The 19,458-nt window shown below is 32.0% G+C and overlaps 1 protein-coding gene across 7 annotated transcripts in view; it reads right to left on the reverse strand.

The window, feature by feature from the left end:
- The window catches only part of TRDN (triadin), a 400,855-nt gene that overhangs the window by 41,823 nt on the left and 339,574 nt on the right, over positions 1-19,458 (reverse strand). For 5 of the 7 annotated variants that reach the window (XM_081295982.1, XM_081295978.1, XM_081295980.1 and 2 more), the window contains 10 exons: positions 15,870-15,896; positions 15,391-15,420; positions 11,292-11,318; positions 10,882-10,929; positions 9,007-9,051; positions 7,799-7,816; positions 5,724-5,768; positions 3,856-3,876; positions 1,445-1,471; positions 716-754 (listed from right to left, as the gene is read on the reverse strand). In XM_081295982.1, the coding sequence (XP_081152108.1) occupies positions 716-754; positions 1,445-1,471; positions 3,856-3,876; positions 5,724-5,768; positions 7,799-7,816; positions 9,007-9,051; positions 10,882-10,929; positions 11,292-11,318; positions 15,391-15,420; positions 15,870-15,896 (327 nt within the window). Of the gene's footprint in view, positions 1-715; positions 755-1,444; positions 1,472-3,855; positions 3,877-5,723; positions 5,769-7,798; positions 7,821-9,006; positions 9,052-10,881; positions 10,930-11,291; positions 11,319-15,390; positions 15,421-15,869; positions 15,897-19,458 lie in introns of those variants that run through there. The other 2 variants (XM_081295981.1, XM_081295983.1) reach the window with 2 other exon arrangements.

The following is a 19,458-nucleotide window of genomic DNA, read 5'->3' on the forward strand; positions in this document are numbered from 1 at the left end:
GAGGAGGCAGATCACTGGAAACATGCCTTGGAAGACTGCATCTTTTCTGTGGCCCTTTCCCTTCTTCTATCCAACAATCTGGTCCACCTCACCTTGGGCCCAAAGCAGTGGACTCTGCTAACTACAGACTGAACCTCTGGAATTGTGAGCCAATCTAAACTTTTCCTCCTCTAAGTTTTTCATCTCAGGTATTTTGGTCAAAGCAATACAAAAGCTAACTAAAACTATGTCAATACAAGTTTCATTTACAAATGATATAAATAAATTTTGACTCAAGAGTTTTTTGGTTTAGAGCATTGCATTATATTTCATTCTCTTAAAAAAAATTACCTTTTTCTTCTTTAACATTTCACTTCTGTTTTTTCAGTGAAGAAGAAATGGTAATTTAGAGTAACATATATATTATTATTTCTTAATGCTTGGAATTAAATTTGCATAATTAATATCCATATTTCAGAAGTCATATAAAATGAAATGTATGGTATTAATTTAGCAATAACAAGTAAAATTTGTTTTAGGATATAAGTTCTTATTTCCATTAGATTTTTAAGGGTAATAACAATGCCTTGCCATACCATTTCCTATATATGCTATAATATCAGTGTCTACATTTCCATAAATTGTTTTTAAGTTATATAATTTGTATAATAATGTACTTTTGTTCCTTTGTTGTCATAGCTAATTTTATGTATGTATCTTAAAATGTCATATTTACCTTTACTTTCCTTTTCAGATTTTTCAATTTTCTTCTTCCCTGGGAAGGAGGAAATAACAATAAATTATCATCTTAAAAAACGTGATTTTCTTATTAATTCTTGGAATAAAGAGTTAAAGATGAGTTCAGTCCTCTGAATGGAGGAGCTGGTGGTCAGAGATCTGCCATTTAAAGATATACAGGAAGAGGCCATGTTTGAGAATATACATCCTGCTTGTATTCAGTCACCTCTATGCTTAGCCCTTCCTATTCCTTGCATGATTTGAGGTGAAACTAAAGGAAGCCATGGCTTTATCAATAAGTTTGAACTCATACAATAGGGAAAACATTAAAATTTCCAATTGTGGTCTTCAGAAAATAAAGATTTAACAGTACTGTGGATGCTCCACTAACAAAAAAGTCACATATCTCCGAGTAAACTGTAGATCAATTTTCAAAACCGAGTCTTGATTGATTAATAATTTTCTTTATTATGTTTTTCAGACAAGAAAGAAAGAAATCAATATTTAATGAGACAACCTATTAGGTGTTAGAAATGTGACACAAGGTATTTCATTGAATCCTTAAATGTGTCTTTGAGGAAGTTAGTATGCCTGCTCTGTAGATGAGAAAACTGGGAATTTGACCAATTAAGGGATTTTCTCAATTCTATACAGCTAGATACAGATTCAAATTTGCATATTGTTTTTACAATTCAATGTTATCTCTTCTGAGATGCTGAATATTTACCTGATTCTGTGACTTCTGATGTTCCCTCTTTCAGGAAAAAAAAATGTGATATAAAAAATATGAATAAATAGCAATTCAGTATAATAGTAGATAAATTTTATTTTCAGATATTTTCTATTAAATTATAATAGACTCATTTTCTCAAAATGATAGAAACATACTGACAATATTTATGAAATCCATAACTAGACATCTATTGTGAAAATAGAAATATTTACAAACTAACCTAAAGCTATTGAATATAATTTAAAAATGTTAAGTCTTTGGTTAGTTTTCTACATTACAAATTAAAAACTACTGTGATAGAAAATTTAACTTGAACATTATGGATGCATAAATGCATTCACTCACCAAATATTATTAAAGATACATAATTTATAAGATGTTGCACCAAGTGCAATTGAATGGGACCATGACATGAAAAATAACAAATGCAAATTCTGGAGAATGAAGAGTCTACTTTTCCTTTTGTTCCTTCAGTTAACTCATAAAACTAATAACTTTCTAAATATAACCTGGCAGTGTGGGGAGCCACTCTGAATGACCCATGCCTTCCAGTCCTGAAGCAAGAGGCTCAGACCAATCACTACATTTGTGGTGACTTGGGGCCTTGTCCCAGGAAGTAGAAGGCATGTCTTCAGGAGTAGGCGTGTCACTCATGGAGTTGAGCTACACTCACTATTCTTTTATAATACTACCCCTTTGCCCTGTTTGGGATAGAATGTTCCATGGAAACACCCTTTGTGTCCCCTTCTCTTGCTCTGCCTTTGAGTGTGACCTTCCTAGATGTCAGACAACCTGCCAACAGAAGACATCATAAAGCTAGACTTAATCCCCTGAAACCTGACCCCTGCCTCATTTGAATGGCTTCTCCTCAATAAGAGGGTTCAGCAAGTGTTCTCTCTCTGTCTTTCCACAGACCCCCCTAAGGTCAGAGGAGCCATCACAGGACCTAAAGAAAAAGGTGTAGTGTCTCTTGTGTGATTATTCTGTGCAGCCCAGTTTAACTGGAGTTAGTTACCCTGAGTGTTTTAGTTGTGAGAAACGTGACATAGCACAAAAAGTTTTATCTTTCCCTCAAAAATCAGTACAAGTGGCTAACATTTCCAGAGAATTTATCTGAATGGGTAAGAAATCTCTCTTAAATATCAGGTTTTCCAGTGACTTGGAAGACACAGAAGGAAAAACATTAAAATTTCCAATTTTCTCAGCAACTTAATGAGGACCTAGGTTACTTACTGAGCTCCTGTCTCAAAATAAAAAATAAAAAGGCCTAAGGATGTGACTGAATAGTTAAGTGTCCCCCACAGTTCAATCCACAGTACCAAATTAAATAAATAAATAAACTGAATGAATTAATAAACAAATAAATAAATCAGGTTTTGGTAAGCCTGATGAATTTAGCTAACAGTCTTATATAACTTTTTTGAAAAGTATTTTCATAACTCAAGAATAGTTGACTAAAATTGAATAAGGAAGATAATGAATAGTGTTTCATAAATAAGATAATATTTTCAAGTGACTAACATTCCAGTTTAACTAGAAACACCTAATTTTAGTAATATTCTCCATACTAGTAGCAATAAGACATTGAATATGCTAGCCATTTCTCCAATTCAAAGGTAATATTTAATGTTTAGATTGTCACTGAATTTATTCCAAGATAATTGTGGCTTCGTTTTTTAGAAATCTATCATAACATTGCTAAGAAAACAAACTGGTCCTTAGTATACAGAAACTTTGATAAAAAACCTCCAGATACATCATTGAATTCACATATTTGTATCCCAAAGTAAAGTCTGGAACATATTTTGATAGTATTAAGGAAATGATTTCATTGTTTACTGTTGCATTTTTATTCTTGCCTAAAATGCCAAAGGATGAGTCCACATTGGTAAAAAACGATGTGCCTCAAAACTTTTTGAAAACAAGAAAATAAAAATCTAATCTGTAGATATTATATACTTAAAGCAAATATCATAGCAGTAAATTTTTTTTAACCCAGATAGTGAGTATTAGAGGAAATTTCATACTGAATTTACTCAATGCATCATAACAGACAGTTGAAAATAGACAAAGAGATGCAACTAATTGTCTTTTGCACTGTTAGTAGTTTATGATACATGTTTTTATTATACAGACATGACAAATGAAAATATTTTAGGCTATTTTCTCAGGTATCCTAGTACAGTGTAAAATGCCTAGCAGGTGTTCCACAAATACATGTTCAAGGGTTAACAAATGCAAAGCACACAATGTCCTTTGTCAAACAAAATTTCTTAATAGGTAATAGCATAATATTAATTATGTTAAGAAATGTGTCATATTTTAAAACTTAATATTCCATTTAAAAACTATGAAATTAAAATAGTATAGTAGTTTTTTAAAAAAATCTTAAATTATTTACTTACTTGGAGTTGGTTTTGGTTTTTCTAAAAGTTAAAAGAAAAGAAAATGTGGTGAATTTCTAGGTATACATTTGTCCATTATATTTTCTGTTTCTGTATTTTATAGTTAGAATGGAAATAAGGCTAAACATATGTTAAAATAAGAAATAAGGAAAGTATTTTGAGTAATTTTTAAGACATATTTCCCATGAATTTACTACAGAACAGTTGTAAACCTCTAAAATATAGAACATTTTTGTTCTCTTTATCCTCACTAAAATCTTATTTATGAATTGATATACTATGAATGTTTACAACAATCTGAGCTTCTTATTGTTTCTGAATGGCACAGAATGCATATTATTTCACTTCCTTTCTGAAAATATATTGCTAATTAACAATTTAAACTCTCCAAATATAGTATAAATGAAAAAGTTGATATAAAGTATCAGAAAGAAAAATGGGTGGTAGATGAATACCTATATTGTAGAAATACATTCTCTTCAATATGCCTTTTCTTCTGAAATTAGCAACTAAAAATATTAAGTGTTCACTCTTAAACTTCTACTCACTAAAAAATAGCCGTATTTTACAATGATTGTAAAAGATCTGAATCATGCATAATAAGGACAAATAAATGCTGATACATTAACAGTTTGAATATAAATTGATATAACTTTTATAAAAAATTAGAAATATTTATAAAAATGCATTGAATATAACATTCACTAAAATAGTCTAAGGAATTTTAATTTAAAATTAATAAAACTACACATATTTTCTAAATTAATAAACTAAAATGGTAGATATCATACATTTTTGAAGGAAATTTATAAAGCAACTTGTTTTTAAAGAGAGAGAGAGAAAATTTTTTAATATTTATTTTTTAGTTTTCGGTGGACACAACATCTTTATTTTATTTTTATTTGGTGCTGAGGATCAAACCCAGAGCCCCGTGCATGCCAGGCGAGCAGGCTACTGCTTGAGCCACATCCCCAGCCCAACAACTTTTATATAGATCAAAGAGCCTCCTTAAGTAAACTATGTGCAATTCTACTATAGAATACTACTAATGAGTAAATTCTTTAAGTAATGATGCTTTAAAAACCTTCAAGATGCATTCTAAAATATAAAAATTGAGGGAAAGTACTATGAATATATGTTATGATATATGTTAGAAAAAGTGGTATATATATATATATATATATATATATATATATACACACACACACACATATGCATATGTGCATATATAGATCCATAGATAACGATAAAAGCATACACTAAGAAATAAGAGTGATTGCCTATTCAAAATTATTAGATATTTTCAGAATGAAAACTGGAAGAAGAGGGAAAAAGAAGAAGATGGATATTTATTCAGTTAGCCCCTGAGTGCCTTAGTATTGGAATCTTGCAAAATATTAACATTTTTTAAAAATTTAATCTTATTATAAAAGAATTATGTCAACTGTTATAGAATGGAAAAACTTCTATTTTAGGAAATATATCAAATGACATTCACAGTTAGTGAAATTCAATGTATGTAATTTGAAATGGCATTTTTAAGTTATCAACAGTGAATCAAATTCATTGATAAGATGACAGGAATGTTGCCAACAATTAATACAGAATATTATGGAAGAACCTCATACACCAGGAAAGCATATCTGTTCTTTTAATGTTGCCCACTATAGTAGCATGCTTGGCCATCCATGATTGATTGACGATACCACAGCCCTTAGGTCAGATTAACTTGATTATATTGCAAAACCACAAGACTATGTATAGTACCAGGAAACAAAATGCAAAGTGCTTGCATGTATTGCTCTAATTTTCAAATTTAATAAAAAAAAATGAATTAAGATAAAATGTCAACAAAAAGGTAAAAATACCTGCTTTTATAGACGGAGGTTCTTTTTCTTGATCTTCAGCTTTTTCTAGAAAGAGAAACCAAAATTTATGGCAATCAGTGGATTATTCATGCAGTAAGCATTTTTTAATTTATATATTTGCAGCAATCCTCAGCTTACACAAGAACCATGCCCCAAAAGTCATTTTTACATAACTTGTAACACAGAAAGCATATTGCCTTGGAAGCACTTTATAAACAAGTTTAGGTTCAGTCTATGGACATCCTGAGAATGGTTTTCTCCTGCATGCAGCTAAAGGACAGTTCCAGAGTATTCACTATTCTTCTTGCGACCACGTGGTTTAAGAAGAAGACAGAATATGCAAAAAGGACATTAGAAAAGAAGTTTCTTTTTTCTTTGCTGAAGTAGGAGTCAGTCCTTGGGAACATTTTAACGTAGATGACATTTGCCTTTAGCATTTGACCAACTTCTTTCCTTGCCTTTCTGATTCCTAGTTCCCTTCTTACCAGGACAGAAATAATTTAGTGTTGGACACTCGTTTCTTATTTAAAATTAAATACACATATGTTTATCTCCAGAGAATATCACATTTTGTATTGATTTTGTACCATCTCCCTTTCCAGGTTCTGTAGGAATCTCATATTCTCCACCAATTCCAGGACATGACAAATTAAATAAAAAATTTGTGAGTAATTGACATTCCCTTAATTCTCTGAAAAATATTTAAAATATAAAGTGTTTAAGGAGATTGAACACTTTAATCAAAAGTTGAATTTAAGATGAAGCCATGTAAGAAGTGATATGTTCAAAGGAATTGAGAATATTTGGAAATTGAGCAGATCACCAGAGTAGCCAAAGTAGCCCAGGAGTAGGTCCTCTCCAGTGACTTCCAAGGTTAGTCCTCCTAATCTGTTCTTGATGTTTACTTGTCCTTTCTTTCCTTTACTCCTGAACAAACAGATTCTGTGAAATTACTACTATTTTTCTCCAACATCATACACCAACTATGAGGTAGATAAGAAGATGGAGAAATCCAATTATTATTAAACAAAATACAATATTTATGAATTAGGGATCAGTAGTTTTCACAAATGAACTTCCATGAACTGAATTTGCATAATTGTTATATTCAACAATCATGAAAAATAAAAGAAAATTAAGTTGACAATGTTTAAAGTATTAAGCTGTCATAAAAACACCACCACAAAAATAAAATAAATCAAAAAATCACTGATAAATAATATGTATTCAAAATTTGTTGCACAATTATGCACCATATATTTGTTCCATATCTCCTAACTTGTCTCCTATGTTTTTTGTAGGAACTTGGCAATCATTTTTCATACAGAAACCAGAATATGTGCTCTTGTTTCACAAATGTATGTCATTCAAGGATTGACATTATAATTTTGATACAGTGTTAGACACTTTTAACACCTGCATAATAATGATCATATGTTCACACCTTCTTTAGTTTAGTAGTCTCATTTGAAACTATCTACCACTCTAATGTCTGTGTTGCACCTGTGCAATGAAATGAATGATCCTTGAAATTTGCACCCATGAAGAAATTCTGTGACTTTAATAGAAAAATGACAAAATGTTTACAATTTTATAAATTAAAATGTGAAAAATCTGTTTGCAGTATAATTAGTGGAGTTTAAAGCAAATATGTATATATAAATATATATTCATATATACATATGATGGTATATGTATATATACATTGTTTATAACACTGACAATTTTACATAATTTTATTTGTCTTTGTTATTCATTATGTATGTTTAAACAATTTGCCACCTCTCCTAATATATTATTTTGGACATTGTATGACCTGTATGCACTCACTCATTTAATATTAATAATAATGATATGACTTTTAGACATTTCTTCTATGTAATTATGAGGAATCATTAATTAGTAGTGAAAGACAAATATGTTAAATAAAAGCCATGGGAATAACATTAATTCATCACTTATAAAGGCAATTTAGCCATAAGCCACATGACAAATAACATATTAAAAACAGGCAAATTGTTAAAATTGAAATGGTCAAGCGATACTTCTCAGGTTTTAAGTTCTTCATCTCTTACTTGCTGGTTTGGGTGTGGCTGTGGAGAATGAAGGAAAGTAGATGATAGATCAATGAATACAGATCGTAGAAAAAAAAGTACCTTATTCACATGCTCATTTATTTGTTCTATTTTTTAGGTTGTGTCCCTTAGCTTAAGTTAACCCTTTTTCTTGAGCAGTTTTATTTTAATAATATGACTTGTCAAAAACTGATAAGACACATGAAACAGACATAACATTTAAAGCAATCTGTATGTTCAAGGTTGGATTTTCATAATCTCCAAATATCCATATGACAGGGTGAGACACTCAGAGATGCATAATAATGTCTTAAGAGTACAGGTGTGAGGAACATTATAATCCTAGGCGTTGGTTAGAAAAAAGAAAAGTTGTCATACAAGGTCATGGGGAATGGACTCATATAGTTTCCTTCCTTCTTATAGAATAACAGTATGTAATAACTATAATAAATTTGTATAACTAATTAGTTCTCCCAGAATATTATTTACCTTTAAGAAACAACGTTTCAATTCTGTTTATAGAATTCTTTCAGGTAAGTGACAATATTTACTTCATAGGCTTTCACTTATATTGATGAGTGTGAAATGAGACTCCTAGTGGCCAAGCCGGGAAGACTTCCATCTTGGAATCCAAGGGGATTTAGTGGTTCAAGATCTGAACTGTATTGAAGACTCAGAATTTTTTTTTTTTTTTTTTTCTCTCCACACTGGAAAGACTCCAAAACCGCAAGAGCACATGCACTCCTTTCTTTCTCCCATGAAATAATTAGGGGTGGGCTGTTTTTACTTTAATATTATGTCTTCTACTTTATTCTTTAATGTAATTTTAAAGGTTTCATAGCCACAAAACTCTTTGTGGAACTCCATGAACAGAAATTATTATAGCTGATGTATAAGTAACAGAAAGTTTCAAATTTTTGAGATTTTTATGATTTGAGGAGATGTGGCTTGAAAATAAGAGTGAACATATGTGATATATTACATACCTTATGAGCTGAGGCTAACTACATTTTAAAATGATAAAGTAATGCCGCTTTAATTTAAAATGTTTTAATAAAAATTTATTAAATTATATCTGTTGTTGTTCACAAGAGTTCAGATTCTTAGAATTTATGTCCTTGCAAGTTTACATGCTCCAATGAGGATGTACGCTCACTTACAAAACATAAAACTAATAAACTGAAGAAAATATAAGACATTTTATTTACCTGTTTTTTCTACAGTGACAGCTTTTACCTGCTTTACCTTTTCTTCTGTGATAGGAAAAAATGTTAACACGAGTAGAAATTTTGAATACATCATACGAAACATTGACAATATTTCATTCTTGATATTTTGTATTCTTTTTTGAAATAACACCCATGCATGAAAGTTTTCCCAATAAAATAGTAAACAATACTTCTATTCAAATAGGAACCACAAAAAATGTCTAATCTAGACATCCTCTGCACATATCTTATTGCAGAGGAGTTCCTAATTTAATTTGACATATAACCTTCTAATGCAAATCCTACCCTTCACCTTTGCTCTGTGTCACTATATTTATCTGTGACACAGAGGCAACTCTTTATTCATGACAGACTAAGAATAAAATGAAGCAGTTTCTCATCATTCTTGTGGAGGTACCTCCCTGAGATTCCAAAATGAGACAGTCCTCTGTCTTCTCTGATTTTACAGAGTCAAGGAGATTTAACTCAAACTAAAGTGACTGTTACATTGAGCCAATATAAAATTAAACCTCTCAGCTGGGAGAGTGAACTTGCTGTTTAAATATTTCTTAAGAAAGTTTCATTGAGTACAAGAGAATTTAAAGAACAGGAAGATTTGTAAGTGAAATTTAATATTTCTGGCTAAAAGACATACATTTGATATACACTCAGAAATAAACTCTCACTCTCTCTGTACTCTCCCCTAAAAATAGCTAACATTTAGAACATCAGAAAATAACAGTTTCATTAATGACATAAACTAGGAGGCTCTAAAAGTTCTCTGACTCCCCCAAATGTCCAGGCCTTTTTTCTTTATTCATATATTTTCAAATATTGATGTCTTAAACTTTTAAAATCATACTTTTTAAATCCAATCCTACTGATTCAAACCCATTGAATCTAGATTTTCTGAGGCCTGATTTTAAAAAAAAATGTAAACAAAATATTCCCTAAAATTTGTTTTCAAAAAGAATGTTTTTAATTTCTCAAAAATTCTGGCCCAAACATATTCAAGAACATCAAGAAAACAATTCATGGAACGTCTGGAATGGAGAATAATATTCTACAGAATAACCAAGACTTGGAGAGTCTCAAATTTAAATTCACATTTAATCAATTTAAATAAAAACTACATTTCTATTTTTTAAATAAAAACTAATTAATATCCTTGATTTGGTGAATTCTCTAATTTTCTTTACAAGAGAACCACAATGGGTCCAGCTCAACTGTCTACAAAAGGTACCAACAGGAGTAATGATTAAAAAAAAAAAAGGAGAAGCAAGAATGGGGAAAAGGAAAAAGGAGGAAAGAAGCAGGGAGGATGAGAATGACTCAATATCCTTGAGATTTGAGGAGTCAGGATGATCACATTTGAATGAGACCATCTGAATTACAAATTGTGTAAGGATATCCTGCTCACCACAGGAAAAATGAAAATATCGAACTCAGCTGGGCACATAGCATCATCTGTAATCCCAGCCCCTGTTGACACAGACAAGGAGGATGGCAAGTTTGAGGCCAGCAAAATCAAAAGGGCTGGGATGTAGATCAGTAGTAGATCATCCCTGGGTTCAATCCTCAGCACTCCTCCACCTGCCAAAACTGTGCAGCCCATTCACCTGGATGCTGGTGATTATGGTCTTCATACTATCTCTGATGGGAAGGAATGAGTAGCTGTCTAGCTGGATAGGACTCATCACATTCTCAGTACAAAAAGTATTAAGAAGATGTCTAAAATTGTAAATATTCTAGAAGCTCATGACATAAGACATCAGTTGTCTCCAGTAATTTCAGACTTGACTGTATGCTCTTCCTTCTGTGACAGCTATCATATTGAGAGACACTTTGAGACTACAAACACCACCTTCCAAATACCTGGTTTGTCATGAGAAACATTCTTATGTGGTTTCACTGTGTCTTGTTCTGAAAACAAAATATAAAATCTTTTCAAGTATTTATGACCTTGATAAGTTTATATATAATGAATACTTATGAGTTAGGCCAGTGGTTTGTAAAACAGAAAATAACTACCAAACGTGCCCATAGAGAAAAAAAAAATTGTAAATTTCCATGTGATTCTATTTCATATTAAAAACTCGAAAGGTTTGATTCATGAAAACAATATATTAATAATAATTATTTACATTTAGGTGACTTAATTTTCAAAACATGGGCTATAATGAAGCATACACATAAAAACATAGATTAAAAATGAATTTAGAAATATGCAAATTTTCTTATAAAAGACTCTATAGAAGAATTTTAAATGAAATGTTCATACGTACTGTGGATTTGTGCCTTTTCAGATGAAGCTTGAAAAGAATAAATATATAACATATTTGAATTACACTACATGAAAATTTGTAATAATTAACAAAAATAAAAAATTTAACTAGCTTTAAATTATATTGGGCTTCTGGTTTTCTTTTTTGTTTGTTTGTTTTTAATGCATATATCTGGTAAAACCAGTAGTGACCAAATGTGATCAGGAAAATAAAAAGAGTAGATAAGTATTGTTAGTATTTAGATATGAGGTGTTCCTCATAAGTGCATGTGTGAAAGAGAGCAAGAATTTTCCCAGGTGAGATGATTAAGTTATGAGAACCTTAACCTAATCAGTGGATTGATTCACTGATAGGGTTTAAAGGAGCAATAACTGTAGACAGGTAGGGTGTGATTGCAGGTAAGGGCCTTTGGAGTTTATATTTTGTTCTGGATGAGCAAAGATCTCCCTCTGCTTCCTGATTGCCATGTCCTAAATTGGCTTCCTCCTCCACACCCTTCCTCCCTGCTTTCTCCCTCACCTCAGGCCAAACAGGAGTCAGCCACTGAGGGACTGAGATCTTTGAAACAAGATCTTTGAAACTTCCTCTTTACTAATTGTTCTTATCAGCTAAAACATTTTTGAGCTTTGTTGCATGACAAATACTTTATTAGGAGAGCAAATAGATTCAAGCTATGATCAGATGCCAGTAAGAATTAAGAATTAAAGAAGTGAGGTAGTTTTATATATATATACTTCTGGATTTGAGGAAGGAAAGAAAAAAAAGTATATATATATAGAAAGAAGATACTTGCCTCAGGTTAACAGCTAGTTAGTTCCAGAACTAGGACTTAAACACTAAATGGCAATGAAAAACTTGGGAAGATCACCCAATTTTTAACTTAATGTACAAAAATGATTGTCTGGGACAGTCTATTAGTAGGAGTATACAGGATCTGAAACAAATCAGACATGGGCTAGAATCCTAGCTATAATATTAATTAGCATGAAAATCCTGAAAAAATAACAAATTTTTCTAAACTTGTTCTGTTGAGCTGTTTCCACAAATTATGAATGTATATAATAACTGCTATGTTGTGTGCTGGTCCTAATCATATGATAAAAGTAAAAATGCATCATTAGTCTTTACTTCACAGTAGATGCATAATAGGTTCTTATCCCTCTTACCCTTTAAACCCAAGTAGTCCATGACTTTATGAATTTATAACTCTGATGATTATTATTAGAAATAAAGCCACAATTTTAACATGATCATACTCTACCCCAAAAGATGTGTTCTAAAACCTAAAGTCTCTGCTGAGGTTTATTGAACTCACATTCTAGATAATTTTGTCTATGGGCAATCCCAATTTCACCTAATTTAGTACTTTAAATTTATATTGAAACAATGAGGGTAACTACGGGTTTAGCTCAATGATAGGGCACTTATAAGGAAGCAGGATACCCTGGGTTTAAGTCTCCAATATTGATAATTTTAAATAAAAAAAGAAAGAACAAGGGGAAAAAAAGGATGAGGAACTGGGAGACTGTGTTCCCCTAGTGCAAGAAAAACCTATTTTTTATTTCCTAATTGAAAGCAAAGTCAGCTCTGAAACTATTTAAGATAAAAATATTGCTACTTGATTTTTACATTCTTTTAAATTTGTGCCTGGGTTGGGCAGGGAGACCATTTTAATTCTATAAAAAATAATGAACCAGAACACAAATATATTTTTGGAACTCAATTTTTTCCATAATGGGAAAATAAATTTAATAAAAATTATTCACTTTTCTTGGTGATTTGTCAATGATGAATTACTAAATACTCAGTATTTTAAAAATGCTATGCACATGTCTGCCATTAAGTTGTTGCTACTTATAATTGATTTAAATCTAAATTATCTATTTATTTTCAAGGTGATTGAAATGGGAATCAGTTACAAAGTAATATAAGTGATTTGGAAAAGAGTTGGAAGAGATTATCTGAAAGATCTAATTAGGTATTTACATGATTTAGGAATTTAGATAAATAATATTTATGAATGTGCTCACTAAAAGTTTTGTTGAGTTCTAACCCTCAATCCTGAGAATGTGACCGTCTTTGGAATAGGGTTGCTTCAGATACAATTAGTTAAGGTAAGATGAGGTCATAGGAGAGAGGGTGGGTCCTCTTAATAGGAGAGAGACACAAAGGCAGAAGCTGGCCATGTGATGATGGAGGTGGAGGCTGAAGAGATGCATCTAGAAGCTAAAGGACATCACGGATTGCTGGCAACCACCAGAGGATAGAAAGGGCGATGAAGGTTTCTCCTCTAAGGATTGAGGTAGTGTTGTGTTTCCTCCAGAATTTTGAGTGAATAAATGTCTTAAAAGCAACAGTTAGTGGTAACTTAATCACAACCATCCAAGGAACAGATAGGTTTGGGTATGGGAATGTGGGGTGATTTACCTGTCATAAATACCTACAAAATGTGGAAGTGACTTTGGAATTAGGTCATGGGTAGATGATGGAAGACTTTTGAGGCACTTTATAAAACAGCCTACATTCCCTTGATAAGACTAATATGGCTGTTTGCTAAAGAATTTGGTTTGTGATTCACAGATCCAATTAATTACCTCAGCAGAAAATAGGAATACAGATGATTTGATCCAAGACTGTGGAGAACCCCCTTATCCAATATCTTGGAACCTCGTGGATTAAATAGGAGATTTAGTACAAATACTATACCAACCTGGACAGAAAGTGAAAGAAATAGAATTAAATGAATGAATAATGACTCCAAAGTTAAAAATATGGATTCAAAGGCCTGGGATAATGGTCTCTTCAGCAGAGAGTGTGGAGCTGTGATCTCACAGAGCTGAGAGGTCTGGTCCACCATCCCAGCATTGAGCACAAAAAGATATTCTGAGAACCAGACATTTGCTTGAAGCTGACTACCCTTTTATTTTCTTCCAGTTTCCTCTTTGGAATGGGAATGTCTATCCTATGATTATCTCAACATTTTATTTGGGAGAAGATAATTTGTTTTATGGCTTTACAAGTGCACAGGTAGAAAGGAATTTTTGTACAGGAAGAATTATATTCCAAGATTCACTGGTAACTAATTGAAATAACTTAGATAATTAAATTTGGAAGCTTTCATTTGTTAGCATTTTGGATGACATTCTAGACACAAGAGTTGATACCTTAATGATTAAGACATTAAGGATGTTGGGATGGGAGGAATGTATTTTGTACATATGAAGACATGAGGCAAAGGATGAACCTTTTATAGATGAATTGTGTCCTCCCCAAAGTTTCTTAAATCCTAACACCCATAGGTTATCTTATTTATAAATAGGGTCATTGCAGATGTAAATAGTTAAGATGTCATTATGGAGGAGTAGGGGGTCCTTAGTGCATGATGACTAGTATACATGTGAGAAGAGGGAAAGAGACACAGAGACAGAAGCACAGAGGGAGAAGATGGCATGTGATGAAGGAGGCAGAGATTGAAAGGATGCATCTGCATGCCAAGCAACACCAAAGATTGCTGGCACCAGTATCCAGAAAAGGTGAGTAAGGATTTGTCTCTTCAGGTTCAAGAGAAACATGGCCTACCTTGATTTTGGTACCCCAAATTCTACCCCACAGAATTGAAAAAAAATTAGTGTCTATTTTTAAAATCACCCAGTATGTGGTATTTTATTGCAGACACCATGTGACATAAATTCAATTAGGAAACTTGAACTAAAATTTTAACTGTTTTCAAAATTAGATTTCTGTGTTTTTTTTTCCTTCAAAAATTTTCTGTTGCCTACTGCAGCCCCAGAAATGTTCATTTTGCTCAAAAGTCCAGAAAAAAGAAAAGAATGAGAGGAGCTATTTTTCTGATAGAATGTGTCTTATAAGTATCAAAAAATGGAGTTTTATAGGAGTCTATCAGTCAATCACTTCTTTTGAACCACACAAAACTCAGATTTCATGTATATTAAAAAAGGTGTTTTTTGTTTTCTTCTGTGAATGAATAGCTTTTTAGTATTTTTAAGTTGTTTGCAATAAAATTTGATGTAATATCTCTATTGGGGCATAACATTGCAAAGAGTTGTATGCATGGATTTATACATAATTATATACACACCTGTTTTCTCTTCTTTCCTTTCCTGTGGCTCTAAAAATATGGACAAACATTAGTTATAATGATTATATAAAATTGTTATTTTCTTATACTCATGCATGTTTCTTTTTTACATATTATTCATTGTGTTTAATCTGTCATATTTTATTTTTCTTAAGATTATGGCAAATTAATATAAAAGACAAGTAAAGTTCTCTCACTATCAACCAAAATAAGAAGTATTTTGAGGAGAAATGGAAATGTGAGCTAAGATTTGTAAAACAAGGTTAGTAACATTATTGGATTATACCTCCAGTACATAGAAAATAAAAGAAAATTTCAGCACAGCATATTCTCAGAATTACACTTAAGACAATAAGAACAATTTCTAGACAAAACAGTTAAGGCTTTACTTTAAGCAAAATATTCAACGTGGAATCAGAGGATGAACAAAAACATGTATTTAAGATTTGTTTTATTTATTTGACATGCATATAACATACGTGGAGGTTTAGGCTTGACATCTTTGCCTAGAAAAAGTTGAAAAAATATTAAAATTTGAGTCAGACAATGTTTATCAAAATCACATTATGAAATATGATAGAAAACTATATATTTCACATTGAAAATTAAATGATATAAATACCAGCTACCCTTCCTTATTGAAATCATAGATAACTATAATTCAACATACATGGCCAAGTTATTAAGACAAATTTTATTTTAAATAATAAAATCTATTGCACTTTTAAAAATAATTTTCCCACAAAATCATATGTGCAATGTTAACTTTATTTTGTTATATTAAGAAAGAACACACATAATTTAATTTTGAGAAATTACTTTTAAACTCGCATTATGCTAGATGAAATATACAAGACTACTGTTTTCATTTTCCACATAATTTAATTTTGAGAAATTACCTTTAAACTTGCATTATGCTAGATGAAATATACAAGACTACTGTTTTCATTTTCCATAAAATTATCAATGTGTCATCTCTGTTAGTATAATAACATTTTAAAGGATTCCTGCTGAATTGGGAGTTCTGGACTACTGGAAATAGATGCTTACTGCATGTTAAGTAGTTGATGCAGGGATTGGAAAGCCTTTTCTGTAAAAGGTCAAAATGCATGTTCTCAGGTTGGGGACTATATGACCTCTGTCACATTAATTCATCTGTACTGTATATGGCAGAAGCAGCCATAGACAATACTGTAAATGAATAGCAATGGCTTTATTTACAGACTGGTGACTGGTCTATAGGTCATTGTCACTCATTTTCTATTCACAGTCAGTTTTAATTTTCTTTCCTTTTTATAACAATGAAGGTTTGCACAGAGAACAAAAACACCTTCCATTGATTCTTTGTTCCTTTACAAATGTTATCTAATACATTTCCATCACTACTCAACTCATCTTCCTTTGATATTTTCATGTCTTGGCTCTTATTTAATCATTACTTCACTGTAATCTACATTTAATCTAACCATTCTATTTATCAGGACTCTCTGGTCTCAAATTTCTCCACTACTTGCCAAAACAATGGGTATACTGAATCATATTGATCACTCTCTCCTTCTTTTTAAATCCCTGTTCACCTGACTTCAGAGAAGGATGAGCATAACACATTCTATTGTTTGGGGATGAATATTAATACTGCCTTTCTTTATTCTCAAAAGTGTCCTGAGGACTTCCACTTCTAGCTAAAACACAAAAGCAGGGACCTAATTAGTTCTGGCACTGGAATCTAAAGAATCCAGAAAGAAGTTTGTGAAACAATGTTTCAAAAGAGGCTGGACCTCAGATAACAAAGAAGAGAAAAGCTTGAGTGACCAGAAACAAAGGGGACATTAAGATTGCTTCAGTTTACTGCTTTGAGTACCCAGAAGATTCCTGAGCAGAAGAGGCGGAGGCCGACCTGGGAGTGCAAAGAAACCTATATTGCTAGAATAAAAGTGGAAGAATGGCATAAAATGGAGAGCTGCGGAGGGGAGAAACACAGTTCTGGAGACTTGTGGAAGGATGTCAAAAGTCAGATGAGCACAAACTGCATATGAACACAAGGGGTCTAACTGAGTCCAGGAAAACAATGGCAGAAATATGACAGCTTTATAATAAGAAGTAAAGTTGGGTATTGTTCTTTTTCTTTCATATTATACTTAATATTTGGGGTCATTTTGTATCACACATAAATTTTAGAATTGGTTTGTTAATGGCCACAAAATTATTTCAGGATTGTTTTTTTTTGTTGTTGTTGTTGTTTTGGCAGGGGCAGGTACTAGAGACTGAACTCAGGGATGTTCCTCTTCTGAGCTACATATACAAACCACTTTTAAAACATTTTTTTTTTATATATATTTTGAGAGAGGGTCTCACTGTGCAATGAAAATTGGCAGTGAACTTGCAATCTTGCTGCTTCAGCCTCTCAAGTTGCTGGGATTACAGGCATGCTCTACCATACCCAGTCATTTCTGGGATTTAGGTAAAGATTGATGGAGAATGGGGAGAACTGACATCTTAACAATACTGAACTTCACATCCACAAACATGAACTAGCTCTCAATTTATTTAAACATTCTTTGGATTTTTTTTCCATTAGCGCTTTATTCTCCTTATTTTTTATTTTTTAAAATTCTACCTAGCACTTAGTTTAATTATTTTTCCTCAGAAAAAAATTATTTGATGTATTTGGTTTGTTTTTCCCATTTATAAAATAATATCATTTTATAAACTTCCTTACCATTATGTAAGTGCCATTCTACTATAAATACTAACTTAAGTGAATGTCTTCTCTTCTAGGCTGTGAGATATTTGAGGACAGAGGTCGTATGTATCCATCATTGAATTGAAGTAATCAGTACAATGTCCATTACATGATTTAATAATAGGGACTCGAGTATTTTTTGTTCATTATATAAATAACTAAAATAATTAGAACAACATAAAATAAATAGATAAATTGAGCAAAGAAAAAAAATAAATGTAGGAAAACACAAATTTATAAATTGCATTAGAGCCAGGCATGGTGGCATACACATATAATCCCAGGTATTCCAGAGGCTGAAACAGAAGGATCACAAGTTCAATACAAGCCTGGGCAACTTAGCCAGATTCTGCCTCAAAATAAAATTAAAGCTGGGCATGGTTGATGCACACTTGGGAGGCTGAGGCAGGAGGATTGGGAGTTCAAAGCCAACCTCAGCAAAAGTGAGACCCTGTCTCCAAATAAAACATAAAAAAAGGCTGGGGATATGTCTCAGTGGTTGAGTGCCTCTCGAGTCAGTCCCCAGTATGAAAATATAAACAAACAAACAAATAAATAAAATAATACAAAATAAATTTTTTAAAAAGGGTCAGTATAAAGCTCAGTGATAGAGTACTTTCCTACCATATGTGCTGTGTTCAATTCCTTATACTAGAAAAAGAAACTTGCATTAGAATACAAAATGCACGTTGAATTCCTTTGCCCATTTATTAATTGTGTTATTTGGTTTTTGAGTTATTTATATATCCTGGAGATTAATGCTCCACCTGAGGTGCAGGTGGAAAATATTTTCTTCCCTACTGTAGGTTCTCTTTTCATATTATTACTCTTGATTGTTCCCTTGGCTATGAAAAAGCATTTTAATGGGATTTCATCCCATTTGTTGATTCTTGATTTTACTTTTTGCACTTTAGGAGTCTTGTTAGGGAAGTCAGTTCCTAAGCTGACATGGTGGAGATTTGGAACTAATCTTTATTCTATTAGGTTCAGGGTCTCTGGTCTATTACCTAAATCCTTGATCTACTTTGAGTGAGGTTTTTTTTTGTTTTGTTTTTTTTTTTAGGGGAAAAATGGGGGTTTAATTTCATTTTGCTACATATAGATTTCCAGTTTTCCCAACACCATTTGTTGAAGAGGCTATCTTTTCTATAATGTATGTTTTTGGCTGCTTTGTTTAGTGTGAGATAATTATGTTTATATGGGTTTGTCAGAGAGTCCCTATTCTGTACCATTGGTCTACATATTTATTTTGGTGCCAATGCCTTGCCATTTTTGTTACTATAGCTTTGTAGTATAGTTTAAGGCTGGTATTCTGATGCCTGTCA

This window comes from Spermophilus citellus, assembly GCF_964194105.1.
Source record: "Spermophilus citellus genome assembly, chromosome: 5".
NCBI classification, from domain to species: Eukaryota; Metazoa; Chordata; class Mammalia; order Rodentia; family Sciuridae; genus Spermophilus; species Spermophilus citellus.